Source organism: Asterias rubens, chromosome 1 (assembly GCF_902459465.1).
Source record: "Asterias rubens chromosome 1, eAstRub1.3, whole genome shotgun sequence".
In the NCBI taxonomy this organism is placed as follows: Eukaryota; Metazoa; Echinodermata; class Asteroidea; order Forcipulatida; family Asteriidae; genus Asterias; species Asterias rubens.
Window position 1 is genome coordinate 7,596,630 of NC_047062.1, and position 21,629 is coordinate 7,618,258.

The window sequence follows — 21,629 nt, forward strand, 5'->3', positions numbered from 1 at the left end:
GTAAAGCCATATGTTGTGTAACGCATGTAAAAGAACCCAGTGCACTTATCGAAAAGAGAAGGGGTTTGCCCCGGTGTTCCTGGCTGTGGCTGCTTAATGCGCCGTAGCACCTTGTAAACCCTTATAAGGTGCTAACTAGGTGGGTCTCAGAATTCATCTCTGCAATAACCTATCTTTTTGAGAGTTTGTATATACTCAGCGCCTTGAGTACGTTGTTTGCTAGATACGTGCGCTATATAAGACTTCAATATTATTATTATATTATTTTTTTAGTTGCTTTACTTTTCAGAAATGAAGATAATAATGACATTTCTTGTGTTTGAATGCTACAGAAGGTGAAGACACTAGTCCAGGCAGTACCTGTGGACCGTTGTCATCGAGCCCTCCAGGTGGACCCGGTAGCAAAGAGAAAGATATCGCTGCAGCAAGTACACCTCCATCGAGCCCAGTTGTCGTTAATAACAGGTTGGATTCAATACTGTATATATCAGCCATTTGTGTTTTCATTGGAACACCACATTTTTTTCTAGGATCATGGATGATTAGTGGGCTGACGTTTTGACCCTTGCAGAGTCTTTCTCGAAAACTCCAAATGATTACACAATCTTAACGTTTAGAAAAATGACAATGACCAGGGCCCTGTTTCATAAGGCCTGAAAGCACAATGACTTGCTTAGCTCAAAGGAGTCTGCTTGCTTGGCATTAATAGGTTGTGTGCCGAGTCCTATACAATGTTTCGACTGGTGGAAATTGCTAGGCAGTTTTTTTCTGAAGTCAGAAAATCTTTCCAGCAATTTATAAGTGAATACTTGAAAGTAAAGGTGCATTTTCGATACTATGAGAGCTTGAAAGACTCACAGGGGCCATTTTTAAAGAGCAGCTCAGCTGGAAATAAATGTGCTGAAAATTATTAATTGGCCAAGCAATAGAATAACAAGGATCCAGTCCCAAACAAGCTGAGTATTTCTACAGGATTACCCATTAAAATTTGAGTAAAGAAGATATTCCATGCTTAAAAGCACATTATATGGTTTCTTTGGATGGTAACCGGTTGTTGTATTATAAGCTTTAACTGCAGAGTACCAACAACACTTACCACATTATAGAGTAGCTTTTAGTTAAAAAAGATAACAATTGCGATTTTGCTTTTCAAGGGATGGTATATTGTGGTTAAAACATTTTTTTGTTTTAACTGGGAAAAAAGGAGGGGAAGAAACAAAAAAATGAAAATATTACCTCAATCAGTGAACAAGTTTTTCATTATGAAATGGGTAAATATTTAGGGCTCTGTCTGTTAGATATAACTCTGAATTTTGTACAATTTAACCAAAAAAACAATGTACCATCTCTTATCACTACCACATTTAACGTACGTAGACATACATTTTAATGTAGTATGTGAGGCAACAGCAACGTTTTCTTTCCTTTCTGGTTTAGCTGACAACTTATTTACATGTCAGTTGTATCGGTGTTTTTTATTTAAATTTTTATTGATCAAAGTTTCATTACCTGATTTTTGCGAAAATAAATTTGTTTTGAGAATTGTTTCTCTTTACAAATTTTTACAGATGAAGCTGTTTAAAAAAAGAAAACATACAACAACTTTCACATATTCCTTGGATAAAACACAGAAATACATGTTTTACAAGTAAAATTATCTGTACATGGTTGATGGACGGAGATCCTGTTGGGATCCCTACACTAATTCATCTTTAGTTTTTTTTTTAACATTAACAAATTTGTAACTCACTCAAGTCTATGAAAATAGATATTTAAATTTACAGTTGTTTAAAAGTTTGACCTAGCATCTTTGAACTTTTTTTTGCTGAGTTATAACAAAAACGATGTCGGTGTAAAGTAATATAAAAAAAAAAATTAAAAAAAAAAATTAATAAAATAAAATGAAAATCACAAAATTCTGACTGGGAAATACAACCAGAAATGGAAAACGTTGTTCAGCCTTATTAGCATAACAATCATTTTGATTTAACCCAAGCATGTTCAGTGAGTTTTCACCAATTGTTTGTAGCCATCCCCACATTTGTGTTTTTTTTTCGTTTTGTTTTTTCTTTTTCCCCCTTGCATGCATGTGTTCCTTCCACTTACCACCACAGAGAGGACTTTGTCATGGAAACAAGGTAAATAACAAACTTCGATGAGGACATCTTTTATTTTCATCAATGTGAGAGAAGGGTAAAACATTGGTTTTTCGGAATGCTGAATCTGTTTTTCAATCTTACATTTTTCCAAGAAACGCAACATTTAGTGGCTGCTATATAAAAAATAAAAAACAAGTAGTGCACATATTTTATTATACCTAGGAGAGATATGCAATCTGATTGGACGAAGACTGGTCACATTGGGGTGTATTAACTTGTGGTATAAAAGACAGGCTCTGCGAACTAGCGAATAAATGGCCCTAAACAAACATACTGTTGCACAAAAGTTCTGTATGCACTGTGCTTGTTGTGTGGTCAAATCAACTGTTTTCTTTTGTTGTTGTTTTTTTGGCAATGGCAGATGGTGCCGCATGCATACACATACCACACTTATGCAGGAGTGCGTAGCTTAAGGTAGCTGGCCAAAGGGTTTCTATGTAGTGATGGTAGTTGTCAAAGCTCATAATTAGATTTTTGTTAATTTGCATTAATAATTAAATATATATAATAGACTAGATCCTATGTAAAAATTAAACAGCCTGAAGAATGACCCTTGAACATAAATAGAACAATCGCTTGCTTTGTGGCGGGCCGCTGTTAATGGACCTCACCTTTGGCTCGGTCCATTAACACCAACCAAGTCATTATCACCCAGTGAAGATTGGCTCCTCGCACTGCTATCAGCTATTGCCCAGTTTCATATGGTGGTTAGATCTTGCATCAATTTGATACCAAGTAAAGTTTTTGAATACTTGAACATTTATTTACAAACTAGGTCGCTGTTAATGTGACAACAATCATCATAACTAAAGCTGTTTAAGATATGCAAAACTAAACTTGTGCTTTTCTATTTTTTAGAAGTAGTTTTCTTAAAAACAGCCCAAGACATGGCCCTGTTAATACTTTGTTCCCTCTGACAATATTTTTTGATAAAAACAGAAATCCTCGTTTTGAAAAGATATTGTGTTACCTTCTTTAATCAAGCCATCGGGTGTCTTTGCTCAAATCTGACTGTCGTCACATGATTTATTTAATAAGATGCATGTGGTTGTTTAGAACCTTCAAAAATGATTGTAGAATATTGCTTGAGACAACTTTCTTATATAAACCCAAATCCTTCTTCAGCAATGACAATTCAACACACATTGCACTCTGCAAGCATGATATTCTTCCTACTTTAGTCTGTGTTCCGATATTTTGGCCATTGGAAAATCTGAAGAAATGAGATTAAATAGCAGAAACAAATGAAGCTGTTTTTGCATTGTGAAGAATTTGGGACAGTCAGCGCTATTTATGGAACACCATAGACTGTTGAAAACAAGGCATAACCCTTCTTAAAATGCATGACTCAAAGATGATGCACATTCAACTCCACGTTAAGTATTATCTGGTTAAGGAGAAATGTAGATTTAAAGGGTTTATGTTCTTTTTCCTAACACAAAACACATTGCCACAGATTTACATTAAACTTATACAGTTTGAAGATTATGATAGTAGAAAGCTTCCCTTGGAATTTTAATTACTGGTTAGGTTCTGTAGTTTTTGAGAAATGAGTAAAACAAATAATTTTCGTCTCAGTTTTAGCATGTAAAAACGTATTAACCAGTTATGCTATGGTTTTGGTATAATATCATAACTGGTTAAGGGGATTTTACAGGCTAAAACAATTTTCGTCTTACTGAGACAACAGTATTTTGTGACTAGTTCTACTCATTTCTCAAAAACTATACAACCTCAGTTAGTAATATTTGAAGGGAAGCTTTCCACTATCATTATCTTCAAACCCTTGTAAGTTTAATGTAAATCTGTGGACATTTTGAAAAAGTACCCGAATCCTTGAAGCATGCGGTAACTTGAGGCAACTCGAGATTGAATCCTGGAAAACCTTAAAAAATCTAATCTCAAGTTATAACCTGTTTTTATCCCTCCCTTACTGTGTTTGTAAATGTTTATGTTAAGAATCATACACAGGTTTCATTCTTTTTGCTCCAAACCCAATTTCAGAGAGCTGAATAAGCAAGTAGCTGAGCACAACAAATCGGCTTACCAGATTAAGGTTACCAACCAAAATACCGGTACTATGCCACCTGTCGATGGTATCCTGCTAATTTCTGCTTAAGCAGAAAATGGTTTAGCGAAATGTACTGCTTAAGCAGCTCTATGAAATTGGGCTCTGATCAAAGTATAAATTGACAACATGTATGAAGACTGGCTCAATGCTGTTTTTGGTCAGTCCACATTTGTGTAATGTGCATGTTCATTACACAGTGCCTCTTTGCATGAAGTATTGGGTGCGTTCGTTTAGCTTCCCTGGGTCATCCCCGGTCTGCCCCGGTGCGTTCGAATAGTGTTTGACGTCATTCCAGGGGCTCACCCAGGTCAGCCCCCAGTGCCCTGCTTGTGGAGTGGGTCACTTGGGGCTGCCCCAGGTAAACGACGTCACTACGAGAGCGGTGAGTGGTCGTTCGTTTAGCTCTTGTCAGGGGCTCACCCGAGTGAGCACCGCGGGGTAGTACCAGGGAAGCTAAACGAACGTACCCACTGTAAACTCCGGAAAGTGGATTCCTTATATACAGTGGGTTGGTAAATGCTTGGCGTTTTCATTCCATTAAAAAAGGAAGATACATTGTCTGTGGGAGAAGGGTACTCCCATTAAGATAACTGTAAAGAGAACATTAATTGTAAATCCAAAAAGGCTAATGGCAATGGGAGGAGTCCCTTCAATCCTCTGTGTTGTAATTCAAATGTCTATTGTTGACATCTGAGGTTTGGAAGGTACATGTAGTGCATTCTGCTCGACCAGCCAAGCTCCTAGTGGATGATGCCAATGCCTACATCCTTACTCTAAAGGCGGTAACCCTGTTTCAGCCCCAGGATTAGGTGGCAACAGGCCAACAGATGATTTGGTTCGATAGCTTTTAAAGAAATTTTATGTATCGTACCAGTGCAATTCAACATATCGGTTGCCATACTGTCTATTTAATGTTTTGTTTTTATGAAATACACCAATAAATATAATATAGCCCAAATCGGTTAAGTGTAACCCTCAACTTGAAGTGTCTGTCGGGCCTTGTGAGGCGATCTCTCAAATATTTCCTTTTTTTAAATTGCTAAATTAAGTTTCATCTCTCCTTCTTACATCAGTGTAAGTCCGCTGTCTGGAGAATTGATGGATCTCCAAGTTGAGTATTGGCCGATGCTGGGAGGCAAGAAGGATAAGTCCTCTCTGAAGACAGCGTTTCGGTCGCTAACCGTCCAAAGACTGCCCTCGCATGCTGACCCGTCCACGACTGGACTCTCCATGGTTGTTGTTACCAAGGAGAAGAACAAGAAAAGTAGGTCCTTGATTATAAAAAAAATTCTGGAGATATTTTTAAACTCTAACAATTTTCGGTCAATGAATTGAAAAAATATATCTAAATGTTACATAGTACTATACTTTAATATTTGTTAAATTTGCATCGGGATAAAGAGTGTTATTTGGTTTTACCCACATTTCCTGGCTCTGCTTACCGTAAGCACAGAATCGGCGCTTACAGAAGCAAGGAATTCTGTGCTTACAGCAAGCGTATTTCAAAGTTTAGCGGCGAGTTTTGGCTTGTGCGCATGCGTACTACATGTTACTAGGCATTCTACGCTTACAAGGCCAGAAAGTCGGCCCTTGCACGTAAGCGGGGAATCGTGATGGCAAGCGCAGATTTCAGCGGTAAGCAGAGCCATGAAATTGGGCCCTGGTTTAATGGTAGTAAAATTACCTGATTGATACTTGACAGTATTATCTAAAGGTATTATTGTCCCAACTCACTGGTAGCACCACTTTGGGAGTCGATGGCCCCGTGTATTTTTGTTTGCATGTTTTTTTTTTAGGGTTGACTCCCATTAAGCATGGCAGCAGCTGCTGCATATTTGGTGGTGGAGTTTTGCGCACTACAGGAAAACATTTTGTGTCAAGTGTCGTCAGGGCTTGATTTCTACACGGTTTACCTATTGACTCCTAAAGTAGTGGCCCTAGAACAGTCGCAGCGTTGAAGGGGTCAATTAGATGATGCGGTAAATACCAATCAATTATTGAAAGAACACAAAGTAAAACCATAACTCTTCCATGATGCCTTTTCCTCTCCACCTTTTCCACACCACGCTAAAATGTTCCTCCTCTGTTTACCCTTTTCTTTTAGTCATGCGCATCGGAAAGAAACCCCGAGAGATGGAGACTGCCCTCAAGAGTCAAGAAATAGATGGAATTCATAGATTGGTCTGCACTTCAAGAACGCAGGACTACTCACTGAAAGGTTTGTCTCGTTCTAGCAAGTAAAGTTTCGAAAATCAAATGAAAACTGACTGTCTTCTGCGCCTTGAGCACCCAGAAGGGTGGATACGTGCGCATTACAAGTCTTATTATTATTATTATTATTTAAGAACTTTTTTTAAAGAATATAATTACACCATCAGCCAGGCTGATTGTTTCATTGGAAACTTTCAAGTTGGGAGTTAATGTCATTTCAGGTTTATTTGTTATTGTGTTGATTGTGTGTGTATATACTGTTTTTATTGTTTTGTATGTTAAGGTAACTATATATTTTTCATGATGTTGTGAGATCAATATTTCAAATTCCTGTAATTGTTTTTAGTCTTTGACTCAATAATCAATCTAGTTTATTCTAATAGATTTACCCAATGAACCTGCCGCCACCTTGTTTTTAGAAATGTTCAGTCTGTTCTATTACTTTTGTTTTTGTCTTCTTTCCTTTCAGTGACTATTGATGGTATTGAGCTTACCAGAGTAAAGTTCTTCCAGTTGTCCGCGCAGTGGCAAACACGTATCAAACATTTCCCGGTGGCGCTGTTTGCGCAAGACCTTCCAGCATGGTGATTATTGAGGCCTAGCCTCGAGAGAGAGAGACTTTTAAAATCAGTTGAAGCTCTACCTAGGTAGATTTGTTCTCACTTTGAGTTACGATTGTTGCAGTCGATAATCATTTTGTGAAGATCTCACAGTTGGCACCTAAGTAGTCATGTATCTGCTGATGAACAAGGATTTAAAGCCGCCCTGTGCTTGGAACAGTCTTCTACATTATACAACTCAGGAGAACTTCTTTTGCCGAGCGAGAAAGTGTTGTCATGGACGCTGCTTGGAGAGTGTCAGCTCCCTGAAGAAAAAGCCTACAGCTGTTTTATGTGGCTTTGTAAGATATCAACTCATTTTTTGGTGCAGCTTCATGAGTTCATCGCTGTCGTTGGTTCAGCCTTTGTTGGGTGGCCAATTCCTGTCTGATCAAGCTGTATATCAACTGTTTAGTGCAGCTGAGCAAGTTAATCAACTGCTGTTCCATGCATCTTTGAGAAGATGAAACCTGCTGTTTGATCAGTTTCCAGACAACACTGTTGAAGTTTAGTGAATGAACCACTGCTGTTTGTTGAAGCAGCTGATAGAACATGCTCCTAAGATCATCTACTACTGTTTCATGTATGCATTTTATTTTTTTATCTTCTGGCTGGAAGAGGCCTCTTCACACAGTATTACAACTTGTCTCTCACATTACATTTTACCAGAGTCTACGTTTGGCGTTTTATTTTTGCTTCCGTGGAGGGTAGCAGTTATTGTGATTAGCACTACATGCAACAGCTGAGGCTACCCTGTTCAAGCTCAACTACAAAGGTCTTCATTATAATGAACATTTATAATCTAATTTGCATAACCATGGACAAGCCACTCCAAATTCTACAGGCATGTCTTCTGATGTGATCATTCTATTCTTCCCTGGTTTCCACTGTTTCTTACAGAGGTGTTTTCTTGCAGATTTCAATCGAACCTCATAAATCAATTTTCAGAATATTTATGGAATGATCTTCTTCGATGGACCTTTATCCAGGACAGTTGAAGGTTTTGATTTGAGTGTGTCAAGAAGAAAATGTTGGACTAATAATGTGTAATGAATGGGAAAGTTGCAATTATTCATATCTTAGTTGATTAAGAAGTAACCTGTAAATGTTTGAATAATTCGCAGCGGAATATGTAAAGGAAAGCAGTCGCGACTGAATAAGAAAATGTTTGAATGAGGTGAAATGTACGGAAGTAGTAAAGGGAAAATGTTACAACAATAACAACAAATAACTAGTTGGAATCAATTTCTGTCTTAAATTGTGCGCCAAAAGTTTCATAAGAAAATATAGTTTGAGAAATTCTCAGTACAATAGGTTACTAATTGTACTGATCATTCTGGCTGCTGTTGCCGTCAGAAAGGCTGTAAGTTTTGAGAAAATTATGCATGAATCGGCAAACTTTTGTGGATGAATGTGAGTATCAATGCCCCATTTTCTTAAAATTAAGCAGGATTGTTTTTCAAGTCGCCTTTTGAGGATTGCTTTCAAATTTAATGGTGGCACTGTTTCATTTTAAGAAAATGCAAGTATGTTTTATAAAAGTTTTTAAAAAAGCGAGAGAGACTCTTCTCATTTTCACTCGTGACAAGTTAATTGATTTGAACTATTTATAATACCCTTTTACTGCTTCCAATAAAACAAATTAAAGCTGTACAGCCAAAGAAAATTTAGCAATGTTTGAATGCAGATCCTCCAAACAGTTACAGTTGGGCCATTCTGGACGGAAAAGAAAGGTTTAGTTTTGTGATTATTTGGAACTGCAAGAGTAGTGCAATCAAAAGCGTGTACATACATGTGGATTGGTTGGGAAGTTTGTTTTAAACTGTAATTGTCATGGCATATGTTCATTTTTCTGTTTCATTTGTACTCTGTGAACACACACAGATTGGTATCACAATTAGAAATAGGAGTGATAGGTTGACTGTTACCTATAACAAGATTTAGAAGAGGCTCAAACCTAATGCACCGCAGCACATTGCAAAGTTATTGGATTGACAACAATACAATAACCCTTTCCCCTTACAAGGCTCAAATTTGGAATGAAAATCCACAAGGCTGCCCGTGAAAGGTTTACTGGACCAGAATTCTTTTCACAAAACCAGAATTGAAATGAGAAAAATTGTACCTACACAGTTAAACATCTGAACTGTTTTAATAAGCCACTTTGGAATGTCAGTGGCGCATGTCTGTTACTGCTGACAACGGAGTTTGTCTATCTCCCTTAATTGTCAAAAGGTCACGGGAGATAGACAGAGTCCATTGTCAGCAGTAACAGACATGCGCAGCTGGAACTCCGAAGTGGCTTATTTGAACAAACACTAAGAGAATATTTATCTCATTTTGTATGTTGGGTAAGTAGTCTTCAATACTCAACAGAATTGGAAGATGGCTTATCAACATTTGAACAAAACACAAGACCTCGGACTTGGTCATGAGTGTACAGGCCGAATGTAAAATCACTGGCCTCTGCCTCTGGTCTGTGGTCCAGGCTACCCTAGCGTCTTTTGAGACCCTTTCTATATTCTCAAAAGTACTCCGTTTTGTGATAAGTTAACACCCGGATGTTTTGACTTGGTTGATATTGGTCTGCCTGTTTCAATGCATCTGTTAGGTGGGTCTGCAGTCCCCAATACAACAAAGTCAGATCATTTCTGCTCCATGTTTCAAAGAGCCCCGCTTAAACACAGAAAGAAGCTAAGCAAAATCAAATTATGCTTACCGGAATAAGTTTATGTCATTGACATTTATTTATTAATGATAATTATTATTACTTTTGTAGATTTTCTTTATTCTTTGTTATTATAATGAAAATAATATAACTGAAGCTGTTTTCTGCGATCTTCCCCCATATCTCAAATTTAACTTGTTGCCGTGATATATCAGTTTAATTTATGAGAGATATACATTCATATTTATTAGTCAACTCATCCCCCCCCAAAAAAAAAAAAATCAGTAAGAATAACCTTATTATTTTATACAAGTCTTTGGAACAAGGAAAAATAAATTATAAAAACGGTCCCTGCTCTTCCATAATTTTCTTTAAAAAATTACCCCTGTTCCAAGGAATCGCCACCCCACCGGTTCTTACTTGAAATAATCCTGAAGATTTGTTTTTTCATTTACTAAGAATTTCTTTGAAGGGGGAATTCACTCGTTGGATACTTTGAGGTGAGGGCAGTGGTGCTAGACAGTGATAAATGATATTCACAGTAATTCTGATTTTGTTTGATAATTTAAACAAAGGGGGGGGGGGAGAGAATCTGTCTCATCGAGACTCCTTAACAGTAAGGAACATATTGTGCCAAAAGGATAAAGTTTTGTTTATTTTCAATGTTTAAGCCAGTATTATGCGATTAAATCTTATCCTTTGGAAACTTCATTTTCACTGGATAAAGTTTTTGTTGCCATTTTGTTTAAATAAAAAAAAATAAAAAAATCCAAAATGTTAAAAATTTAAAAACAGAATGATTGCATCATCATTTGAGACATAATCATTTGTACATGAATTCATCACATATACAGGTATGTATCAAGTAATATTTAACCACTTACCTTCTCATAATTTCTGAGAGTTTCAGCCGTTTGCTGATAATATTGTTCATCCATATTTCTACACTGTTGTGTATATATAAGTAGTCTATGACATCATTACTGTATAAACAGGTTAAGCTGGTCTACCTGCAGTAATATCGTTTGAATACTTCTTTAATAACAGTAATTAGCTTTGTCTAGTCATGATAATTATTGACACTTGCTACTTAAGTACACCCTTTTTTTGTCTTCAAGCAAACTTGAATCGTTGATTCTGATTGGATGATCCATGGCAACAACAGTGTGATTTCAAACTATATTGCAGGGTTCATCACGCCCTGCATATTGCGCTGTTCTATCTCCGCGTATTGCGGTATTTTAACATCTGCGTTAAGTTTGCTTGAAGAAAGATTCATTATCTCACACGCACTCGCCGAATACGGAAAAAGATAACACATATGCGTTCCATATTCTATTTGGCAGTCGCCCTCATTGGATATGGAACACAGAGGCGTTATATTTTTCTGTATTCCACTCGTGTGATTTCTAATACAAGATACATTTATTCGGGATTATGTAAAGCTTTGAGAGTTTGAAAGCTTGATGTTTTCCATATTTTCACCGTTTACAATAACTTTCATGTGCAAGCCTCAGCTTGTACATCAGATGTCAAATTGTTTGTCATTTTCTTAGAATACTTTCAACAAATCAACAGCTTGTGTAGCCATAGAGGAAAAGAAGAGAAGCGTGTGTCATTGGTTGACAATGGCATGTGACATGTGATATGCCATTTTGATTGGTCGCTCTTTATGAATTTTAATCAGATGAGGGGTTTTTTCAGCCAGATGATTGAAATATTGATTAAGAATCTTTTTAATGTGTCACTGCCAACTTTTTTCCCCGTTTCCTGCACAGTGTCATAGACAAACTGTTAAGTTAATCAAATGAATTTCATTTTATGCAATGTTTACTTTTGAAGTTTACTATTTGTATTGAAGGAAATGAATTTTATGTTTAGAAAACAGTATCAGAAGAGTTCCCAAATGCTTTTGGTGCAATTAAACAGGAATGAAGTTGTCAAAATAAGTTGATTTGATTTTTACAATTTTATGAGACTTAGAGTATAGTGTCAATTGCGCAAACTCACAAACTCATAAATATTTGCTGAAAAATAAAATTATTCCACTTCATTTAGATACCTGGTAATATCACTTTTACTTTTTGCCTGAAATTTTGTTTTTCTTGAGCGGGTTTGGTTATTTTTCTAATCCTGAGCACACATCTTACAAAATGAACACAAAACACTATTGCATTGTCACAGCCAGAGTTTTTTGCTAACCAAGTTTGGAAAACTATGGGAAGCCATCAATGCAAAGCAAAAACCAGATAACAATGATACACAATTTTTCAAATATAGCGTTGATTTTGTTGGAAACAAAGCAACCAATCATGGGATCTATTTTGCTTCTTTGAAAGTTTGCAGTTAAGTTTAGTCACAACATAAGGGCCCAATTTCATGGCTCTGCTTACCGCTGAACTATGCGCTTACGATCACGATCCCCGCTTGACATGCTAGCGCCGAATTTCTGCGCTAGCCTTGTAAGAGTAGAATGCCTAGTAACGTGGAGTACGCACGCGCAGAAGCCAAAATTCGCCGCTAATCCGTGAAATACGCTTGCACAGAATTCCCTGCTTCCGTAGCGCCGATTCTGTGCTTACGGTAAGCAGAGCCATGAAATTGGGCCATGTTGACTTGATTGAGTATTTTACTAAGATTCGGCCATTCATGCCAACAAGCTCGGTTTGTATCGACTGTGGGAAGGTCTATAACTCATTGTATCGACTGTGGGAAGGTCTATAACCCATTTTGACTTCAATTTGAATAATGTCTGGTATCAAGTGACTTTCCTGGTCACTATTAAATGTCCAATTTTAATTCCACGACTAACATAACATCATATGGTCCAAGGCAAGCTTTTTAATTAGGAAAAACTGGTATGCTTTGTGCCACACATTTTGTTGTACTGGTATGTAATGTGACTTGGTAATGCAGGATTTATTCTCAAGAATTCAAATTGAGCTAAGACTAGTGACTGAGCATCAATTGCACTTGACATCGTTCAATTTGCTAGTGGCTTATTCCCTTGACAGACATGATATTCTTCCTACTCAAGTCTACTTTCAGGTGTTTTTTGTACTTTGGGAAAAGTCTGGGGGAAAAATGCTGTTAAAGGGAAGGTACACTATTGGTAATTGTCAAAGACCAGTCTTCTCACTTGGTGTATCCCATCATATTAAAGCATAAAATAACAAGCCTGTGAAAATTTGGGCTCAATCGGCCATCGAAGTTGCGAGAAAATAATGAAAGAAAAAAAACACCATTGTTGGACGAGTTAGTGTGCTTTCAAATACGAATAAAAGACTTCTAGCTAGAAGTCTTTTATTAGTTTAGTGAGAATTTACCTCTTTCTCAAAAACTACATTGCTTCAGAGGGAGTCATTTCCCACAACATTTTATACTATCAACATCTCTCCAATGCTTGTTACCAAGTCAGTTTTTAAGTTAATATTTGTTTTGAGTAATTACCAAACGTGTACCTTCCTTAAAAAGTCTATTAGAGCACATGTACATGTAGGCCAGCCCTTGCACTTGATAAAGTATTCCTACTTTTTTCAAAGGACCAAATATCATGCCTGCCTTGAGTTATGGCCAATGATTGGGTCCCACTAGAATTAATTGATTTTTTTGCAAGTAGAGTTTAGTAATGAAAATCTTGTGAACCCCCCCCCCCCCCCTAAAAAAAAACCCAAAACGACATACATAAATTTTTATGTCACAGGTGACTGCGCTTTTAATTGAATTTTGATGTTTTTCAAAAAGTAAATACACTTTGTGTGTGTCAAGTATCAAATTTTTCCCCCTGCTGTTTATGTATAGTACATAATGAACATTGCCGGGATGTATGTATGAATTTTGTTATTTATAAATAACTAAATATTTATTTTCAAATATGTTTTTTGTGCATATTCAATTTTTTTCCCGTTTGTACATTTTTACTGTACATAGTGTTCTGCCATCAGATTGATGGTGAAGGAAGAGATGTTATTTGGCTTTAAGAGGCTTGGGGACAATATAAAAGCACTGATAGACTTAGCTTGAAGTGCGGAGGTTGGTTAAGATACACTGGTACAATGAGATAGGGCCTGGAAGGAGTTCTAACCTCCCAAGCACTAACAAAAGGGATCGGTGGGCCCAGAGCCATATATTGAGAGAGTTTCAACAACTGGTGATTAGAAGCCACACTGTGTGGTTGTGTTGCATTTGGACCAATAAGGGCATCCAGAAACCAGAAAAATGGTCCCTCTTTGTCGCAACTCTCTCAATACACAGCTCTGGATGGGCCGCTTAACCCTTTGTAAAGCTTGTGCCATGCTGTGTTATATGGTTGTTAGCATTTGACTGCACGGTGTTAGTTGCGATGATCATGTTTCCTCTGATGTAAGAAAGTTGTGACTCATTCGTCGTCCTATCCCAACTCTCTCAAATCCATCCAAATTATGCAGTTTTTCTTTTTTGTTCTGTTTAAATTCAATTCCGAATACACAGTCAGTTAGAAATTCCAGCGTTTTATGGACAACCAATGGTAGTTGAGTTTCAGTGACTGCTGGATTCTGCTCAGGATGAACGTGGCTGAAATCATTGAGGTGATTCATATCACTTCAACCAAATTCAACAGTGCCCAAGTTAATGGCTCTGCTTACCATAGGCAAAGAAACATCGCCCACAGAAGCAGGAACGTCCATGCTTACGTCAAGCAAATTGCACAGGTTCGCAGGGAACTTTTGTTTTTGTACAGGCGTACAGCATGTTACTTGCCAATCTGCACTTACACAGCTAGCACAGAAATTCAGTGCTTGCTCGCTCTGTAAGCAGAGAATGGTGATCACAAGTGCAGAAATTGGGTGTAAGAAGAGCCATAAAATTGGGCCTTGGCACAATTTAATGAAGCTATTCAACAGAGATTATTGGTTAACAAAGTGTTTCTAAAGATTAGCCGGGGGGGGGGGGGGGGGGGGGACTCTCCATTTTGAATTCTGGTTGTCAACCTATTTTGCCAAGCAAGATTTTTCTCCTCTTGGAAATATGGGCTTACGTTGGTTGATATGCTGTTGGAATTTGATGGATTTGTGAAGGTGTACGGACAGAAAACAGCACACAAACATATTTGTTTAATTTAAAATGCTTTTTACACCAGCAACAGAGTTGGCTGGTGTCATAGTTTGATGGAGTGGGGATTTGACATTTAATGGAGGCTTATGCAAGGTTAAAGAACTTGTGTACATGTTCTTGTCAAGAAAGTAAACTGATTGGTTCAACAATATGGATGGATTTGTATTCAGAATTCTTCTTTGGCATGTTGGTCAAATTTTACTTTTTGTTGTAACCGATGTACAAAGTGGGTGCTAAATATGCTAAGGGGCAGTTATGAGGAAACCAACGTCTTCTTTTTTAAAATTAAAATGACGACGTCTTGTTTCATTGTCAGCTGAATCTGTTTCACCATTCAGTGATTGTAAAATTGTAAATAGTTAATGATTTACTCCAATCAATTTAAAGAAACAGTATAAATATATATAAACAGTAATGTGCTGCCAGTAAAACGCAGCATTTTGTCAGTGATGTTGTCACAGTCGTTCAACGTACACGTTTGTATGGAGGGAATGTGGAAGCTGGAGTTTAATGCACGTCTTGCCAATATTTCTTTTTTGTATGATGAAAAGTGCAGCCATGCAATCTGTGTCAGTAAACCAATTCAGTGAAAAACAAAATTGTGTCATTTTGTCTTTTCTTTTGTATCAGGAACTCTTCACCTATCGATAGAACTTTGTAATATCAGACATGTAGCTCGTAATTAAAAACTATGAGAAAAAAGAATTCTGTCTGGACACTGGTATGCTATTTTTTTGGCACAAACAATTGTGAAAAGGACTGGACTTGCCCCTTATAAAAATCTTTTACATTTTAATTTTAATTTTAGACCTAAATTTGATTTAACTGTAGCACTTGCCCTTGTGAATTTGTTAAAAAAAATTTCAAGAATTTCATTAAATTGCTAGACTTTGGGCATGGTTTTTCACCATTCTTTTTCCCGACTCACATAACGGATTACACAAGCCCAAATTCTACACAGGTTTGTTATTCTATGTCTATGGTTGATTGAACAAAACATGAACTCTCTGCAACTATCCTGTCAGCTCTACCAATTCTGTATAAACACCTTTAATTTCAGGCAAAATCACAAGTGGTAAACCTTACATTCTTGTCAACTTTTAGCAACAATTTCCAACGTGAATGAAAATATTGATATGACTCAAAGAGGACACACAACCGATTCACTTTATTGTGTATTTTAATTATTCATCTGGTACTCAGATAATGTAAAAACATAATGTTAAAATCAAGCTGCTTAAAGCCGATCTGGCGCAGACACAAACCATTAAATCTTAAGTGTAAAATTACTAGAAATATTTTGAAATTTTATTTATGAAAATTGTTTCTGATTATCTCCAGGGATCAGTCCTGCATCATTCAAAGACAACTAATCCCCCCCCCCAAGGCTACCTCCTTACTTTTAGTATGTATAATAGCTGACTTTGAGTCTTCTGCATTCTGTACTCAAAATGAAGTCAATAGAATCCCTAGCTGGACTAACTTGATAGTGAAATGAAGCAGGGATTAAATTCAAGTTAAAAACGCACAAGAACAAGACGGCAGGAATTGCAGCGTAGCATTTTTACTGGACCAGACAATTTAAATCAAGAACACAAAAAATATCCTGATTATTGACAACATGCATTCATTAGTTTTTAATTGAGCAATAATTGCACTAAGACTATGTCGAGTGGGTAAAGAATAGGCCCTACATTCATAAACATGCACTCAACACTACACAGAACTGGTAGAGGGCGTTTTCATTGGTCTTTTTATGTATTACGTATACTTCATTACGCAATAGAATTTAACAAGTTGACATTTGAACATAATTTGTTTCTATTTAAGATATGATTCAGTTGATAAACACATGACCGCCGGACACTGAGAACCACTGGCCTCAGGCCTGTCGTCCAGTGTCGAGCTCAATGAACTATTAAAAACATGACAAATTTAAGTGTAGGACATTCTTCCCCAATCCCCATAAATTATATTTCATTAGTTGCATATGAAAGTAACAAAATAAATTAGTCCAACTATCAATTAAAAAAGAAACATACTTCCAACACCACCTTAAGATCGGCAGAAACAATGGATTCAATTATTTTATCCCTTAATATATCTTACAATCTTATAAAGTTAAAATGTATGGATTTTCGCCAAAAGAAATTTTCAAATTTTGGATACTTCATAAATCACACATCAATGACCAGAAGTTTTGAACTTAGGGCTGGCTGTACTTTTGGTAATTACTCCACAAGTTAATGACAACAAAAATGTACTTAGTAAAGAGCACTGCAGAGCTGTTGATGGCATAAAACATTGTTAGAAACGACCCATTTTGAAAGAGGTGATTTTCACTAAAGAAATTTAAGTCCAAGACGGGCTTCAGGCATGAGGCCTTTGATGGGGATACTGGTCTTTGACAATTACCAAAAGTACACCCTGTCTTTAACACTGTTCACAGATGTATAATGTATACTTTCTGGTTATAACTACAAAACCCTATTCATGGCAAACAGTACCATTTCCTGGGTAAGGTTAATATATCTATAATTTGATCACATCAAATGCACAAAACATGCTTTTATACCCGGTGTAGGTTTATGAGCCGAATCTAGTTTATAGACCCCATGCATTGATCAATGACCTGGCACCATCTTGAAAGTAAAATGGCAATAAACAAAGTGGACATACAGATGTGCATGCACAGTGCACCGAATGGACAATTGAGCAAACTCCTTTTTAATGCTGCATGTGGGCACCCTATTCAAATGAAGTCATGTGCACAAGGTCTATACCAAAATGGGCTCCTCTGCTGGCTCTCTGCAAATCTCTCCCGAGTCAGCAGATCAGAGTATGGGGTAAATCTAGTTTATTCTGTACCACTGTAAACTCTTCTGCTGACTCTGGAGTAAAATCTCTCCAGAGTCTACAGAAGTGTAGAGAGATCATCGGGTATGGGGTAGACCTAGTTTATTCTGTACCACTGTAAACTCTTCTGCTGACTCTGGAGTAAAATCTCTCCAGAGTCTACAGAAGTGTAGAGAGATCATTGGGTATGGTGTAGATCTAGTTTATTCTGTACCATTGTAAACTCTTCTGCTGGCTCTGGAGTAAAATCTCTCAAGAGTCAGCTGAAGTGTATAGAGAGATAAGGGTATGTGTCGAGTCTAATTTATTCTGTACTACTATTGACTCTTCTACTTCCTTCTGGAGCGATTTCTTCAATCTCAAGAAGGTTGTCTTTCTGGTCAAGTCTTGATTGGTCTCTATAATGGCTCAGAGGATTCTGGAAATCAAAAGAAAATAAATCTCAAATTAGAGTCTGAAACATCTGTAACATTTCTAATTTAAAGGCAGTGGACACTATTGGTAATTACTCAAAATAATTATCAGCATGAAACCTCACTTGGTAACGGGTAATGGGGAGAGGTTGATGGTATAAAACATTGTGAGAAACGGCTCCCTCTGAAGTGACGTAGTTTTCGAGAAAGAAGTAATTTGATTTCGAGACCTCAAGTTTAGATTTTGAGGTCTCGAAATCAAGCATCTGAAAGCACACAACTTCGTGTGACAAGGTTTTTTTTCTGTCATAGTTATCTCGCAACTCGGACGACCAATCTAGCTCAAATTTTCACAGGTTTGTTATTTTATGCATATGTTGAGATACACCAAGTGAGAAGACTGGTCTTTGACAATTACCAATAGTGTCCATTGTCTTTAATAGCGAAGAAAGAGGGGTGGTTGGGAATATTGCATGCAACGTTGGTTTATTGGTATAATGTTTGGTATTACACTGGTTGCACTTTTGGGTGGTTAAAGTGGGGGAGGGTTGGGTCTGCCAAATAAACATACCCAGTGTTTTTTTCACGTTTCTTATAAAGTAAACATTTTGAATAAGCTCTCTTGTAAAAAAATTTTTTTTTTTTCTAATTCAAAACTCTATCAGCATAACTAGCAATTTCGAAACTTGTATATATTTTTAATGTCATGAACATGCTCGACAAAGCATTTTTCCATTTTATGGACAATAACATAATTGAATATAATCTATATTTCACAGTCATGAAAGTAGACACAAGTACAAAGACAAACCACTTATTTTATGGTACAAGTTCATTGCCCTGGCCGCAATTTACACATCACCCTAATTTATTTGTTCTCAAAATTCAACAGACTACAACTAACATTGAAATTTGATTTCAATGAACTGGACGCATTTTGACCTAGATAAAAGTGTTGCAACTTACCGGTGGTTCATCAAAGGGAACCGGTTGTTTATTGCGTTGAAGAAGTAGTGCTATTCTCTTAAGATTGAAGTCTGTCACCGGAACATTGTCCAATTCCATCTTCTCTCTCAGCTTCAAGGCTTCCTCCCAGTTATTGGCTTGGTCTGTAACAAGCAAAAAACAATTCCCAACATCAAAAAGAGAAGCCGTGTCTGTAGATGGCTCTGGTCAGGGACCAATTTCATAGCGCTGCTTAATGAAAAGCAAATTTTCGTGCTTACAGAAGAAGAAAAATTGCTTAAGCATAAGCGTATTCTACTGGTTCATAAGAAACTTAAGTGGCCGTTTTGCACGTTCACCATTAGTTCGTATTGTTACGTCATTCATTTTTATTCAGTGAGCCCCGGAAGGTTAGCATGCCTTTTCGTGGGCTTACAGGTAGAAGCGCTATGGAACAGAAATCACGCATCAAGCACATAATCAGCCAGTAAACAACACTATGAAATTGGGTTCAGATTCTTTTAAAAGGCTTCTTCTTCAACATTGTGGCTGCAGCCAAGAGCCATAGCTGTAGTCGCTTGATGTGGATACAACTGAAGTACGTTGATGCAATGAAAGTCTATACTGAGCAAACATGTCTGGGCAGAGCAGTCAAAGGTACTGGGCCCAATTTCATAGCATCGCTAAACTCAGAATTCTGCCCTTTATAGCATATGAATGTATGTGCAGAACCATGAAACTGAGCCCTGGTGTTTCTGATCAGCGAGTCCTGGTTCCTTGTGTTTGGGCGGTTTGGAGTGAGTACAGAGTGACTACAGGGTTAACGGTGTATGTGCAGAACCATGAAACTGAGCCCTGGTGTTTCTGATCAGCGAGTCCTGGTTCCTGGTGTTCCTGTGTTTGGGCGGTTTGGAGTGAGTACAGAGTGACTACAGGGTTAACGATGTATGTGCAGAACCATGAAACTGAGCCCTGGTGTTTCTGATCAGCGAGTCCTGGTTCCTCGTGTTCCTGTGTTTGGGCGGTTTGGAGTGAGTACAGTGACTACAGGGTTAACGATGTATGTGCAGAACCATGAAACTGAGCCCCCTGGTGTTTCTGATCAGCGAGTCCTGGTTCCTTGTGTTCCTGTGTTTGGGTGGTTTGGAGTCAGTACAGTGACTACAGGGTTAACAATGTAAAATACTTGAAAACCTTCGATGGTACAATAATGTATCATACCAATTACTTACCATAGGCTTTGAAGAGATAAAAGTAGACCTTGCTTTTATCCAGATAATCACTGCCCTCAGTCATCTCCAGAACGTTGGTAATCTTTCCAATCTAGACAACCAAAAATCTTCAGATTAAAGTAGGAAGACTATCATGCCTGTTTAAGCATACAGAATAATAAGCCTCTTTACTCTGTCTACCAACAGATGCCTGCAGTGTTATTACCCAGTCCTTACTCTATGGTTAAAGGCACACTATTGGTAAATACTCAAAATAATTATCAGCAAAAAACCTTACTTGGTAACGAGTAATGGAGAGCTGTTGATAGTATAAAACATTATGAGAAACGGCTCCCTCTGAAGCAACGTAGTTTTCGAAAAAAGGAGTATTTTTTCAGGAATCTGATTTTGAGACCTCAGAAATAGATTTTGAGGTCCCGAAATCAAGCCTCTGAAAGCACACATCTTCTTGTGACAAGTTTTGTTTTTCTGTCATTACTACATGTATCTTGCAACTTCGTCCGGCCAATTTAGCTCAAATTTTCAGAGGGTTTGTTATTTTATGCACATGTTGAGATACACCAAGTGAGAAGACTGGTCTTTGACATTTTACCAATAGTGTTCAGTGCCTTTAAATTCAGCCATAACCAAATGGTCACGGTATAGGAGATCTGATGTGTCAAATGCGAATGCGAATGCGATACCAATTTTGATGTCACAAATTCATATCAGCTGACTTGCGCTAAAATCCTACCAAACATTCGCTGCAAAAACAAAATTCATACCTTATTCGCATTCGAAGGGCTTTACGCTATTTCTTTATTAATACACAAGGTTTATAACCTACCAAGTCGGAATCTTTACCAATCATGGAAATGATGTAACCTATCAGCCCTGAAGACTTCTCCTTAATGACTGGATATTTCTGTTGAAAAGGCAAAAAAAAGATATGAAATTTAAATTGTGGATGAAGATTATTTGTGTTTCCCATACACTGATGTGTGTAAAGCACTGTTCAATCCAAATTGTCCTGAGTCCTGCGCTGCCCACTGCGCATATGGAATTTGAACTGCCTCTAACCAGTGTGCAAACTTGTGGGGGTCTAGTGGTGAGACTCCAATTGTGTGGTGCTCTAGAATGGCAAACATTGTGGGTTCAAATCCCACCCAAGAAGTATGACTCTGGATTCTCTTCACGCTTTACACATATTGGTGTATGGTTAAAACCAAATAATTTTAGACAAGAATGATTTAACATAAAAATCAAGCAACAAATCAATACACATACCAAAGAAAAGAATGAAACAACTATTTTTTCCAATTGTTACCCGAGTAAAATTTATCCAAAAAACCTGGCCTTTGTTTGGCCAATACATTGATCAGGTACACAGAATGTCCAAAGA

General features: G+C 37.4%; 2 protein-coding genes across 6 annotated transcripts in view; one reads left to right on the forward strand and one right to left on the reverse strand.

Annotated features, from left to right (window-relative positions):
• The window catches only part of LOC117288475 (phosphofurin acidic cluster sorting protein 1-like), an 82,275-nt gene extending 71,807 nt beyond the window's left edge, over positions 1 to 10,468 (forward strand). For 3 of the 4 annotated variants that reach the window (XM_033769356.1, XM_033769378.1, XM_033769363.1), the window contains 5 exons: positions 333 to 465; positions 2,115 to 2,138; positions 5,304 to 5,494; positions 6,335 to 6,448; positions 6,911 to 10,468. In XM_033769356.1, coding sequence (XP_033625247.1) covers positions 333 to 465; positions 2,115 to 2,138; positions 5,304 to 5,494; positions 6,335 to 6,448; positions 6,911 to 7,029 — 581 coding nt within the window. In that variant the 3' untranslated portion in view covers positions 7,030 to 10,468. The remainder of the gene's footprint in view (positions 1 to 332; positions 466 to 2,114; positions 2,139 to 5,303; positions 5,495 to 6,334; positions 6,449 to 6,910) is intronic. The other variant, XM_033769371.1, reaches the window with a different exon arrangement.
• Positions 10,469 to 15,964: 5,496 nt separating this feature from the next.
• LOC117292386 (leucine-rich PPR motif-containing protein, mitochondrial-like) overlaps positions 15,965 to 21,629 on the reverse strand; it is a 32,176-nt gene continuing 26,511 nt past the window's right edge. Inside the window, exons 34-38 of one of the 2 annotated variants that reach the window (XR_004519291.1) lie at positions 21,075 to 21,152; positions 20,249 to 20,339; positions 19,038 to 19,180; positions 17,756 to 18,076; positions 17,636 to 17,654 (exon numbers count right to left, since the gene is read on the reverse strand). Coding sequence is in view for 1 of the 2 variants with exons in the window: in XM_033774417.1 (XP_033630308.1) it covers positions 17,963 to 18,076; positions 19,038 to 19,180; positions 20,249 to 20,339; positions 21,075 to 21,152 (426 nt within the window). In the remaining variant the exon portion in view is untranslated. Of the gene's footprint in view, positions 18,077 to 19,037; positions 19,181 to 20,248; positions 20,340 to 21,074; positions 21,153 to 21,629 lie in introns of both variants that reach the window. The other variant, XM_033774417.1, reaches the window with a different exon arrangement.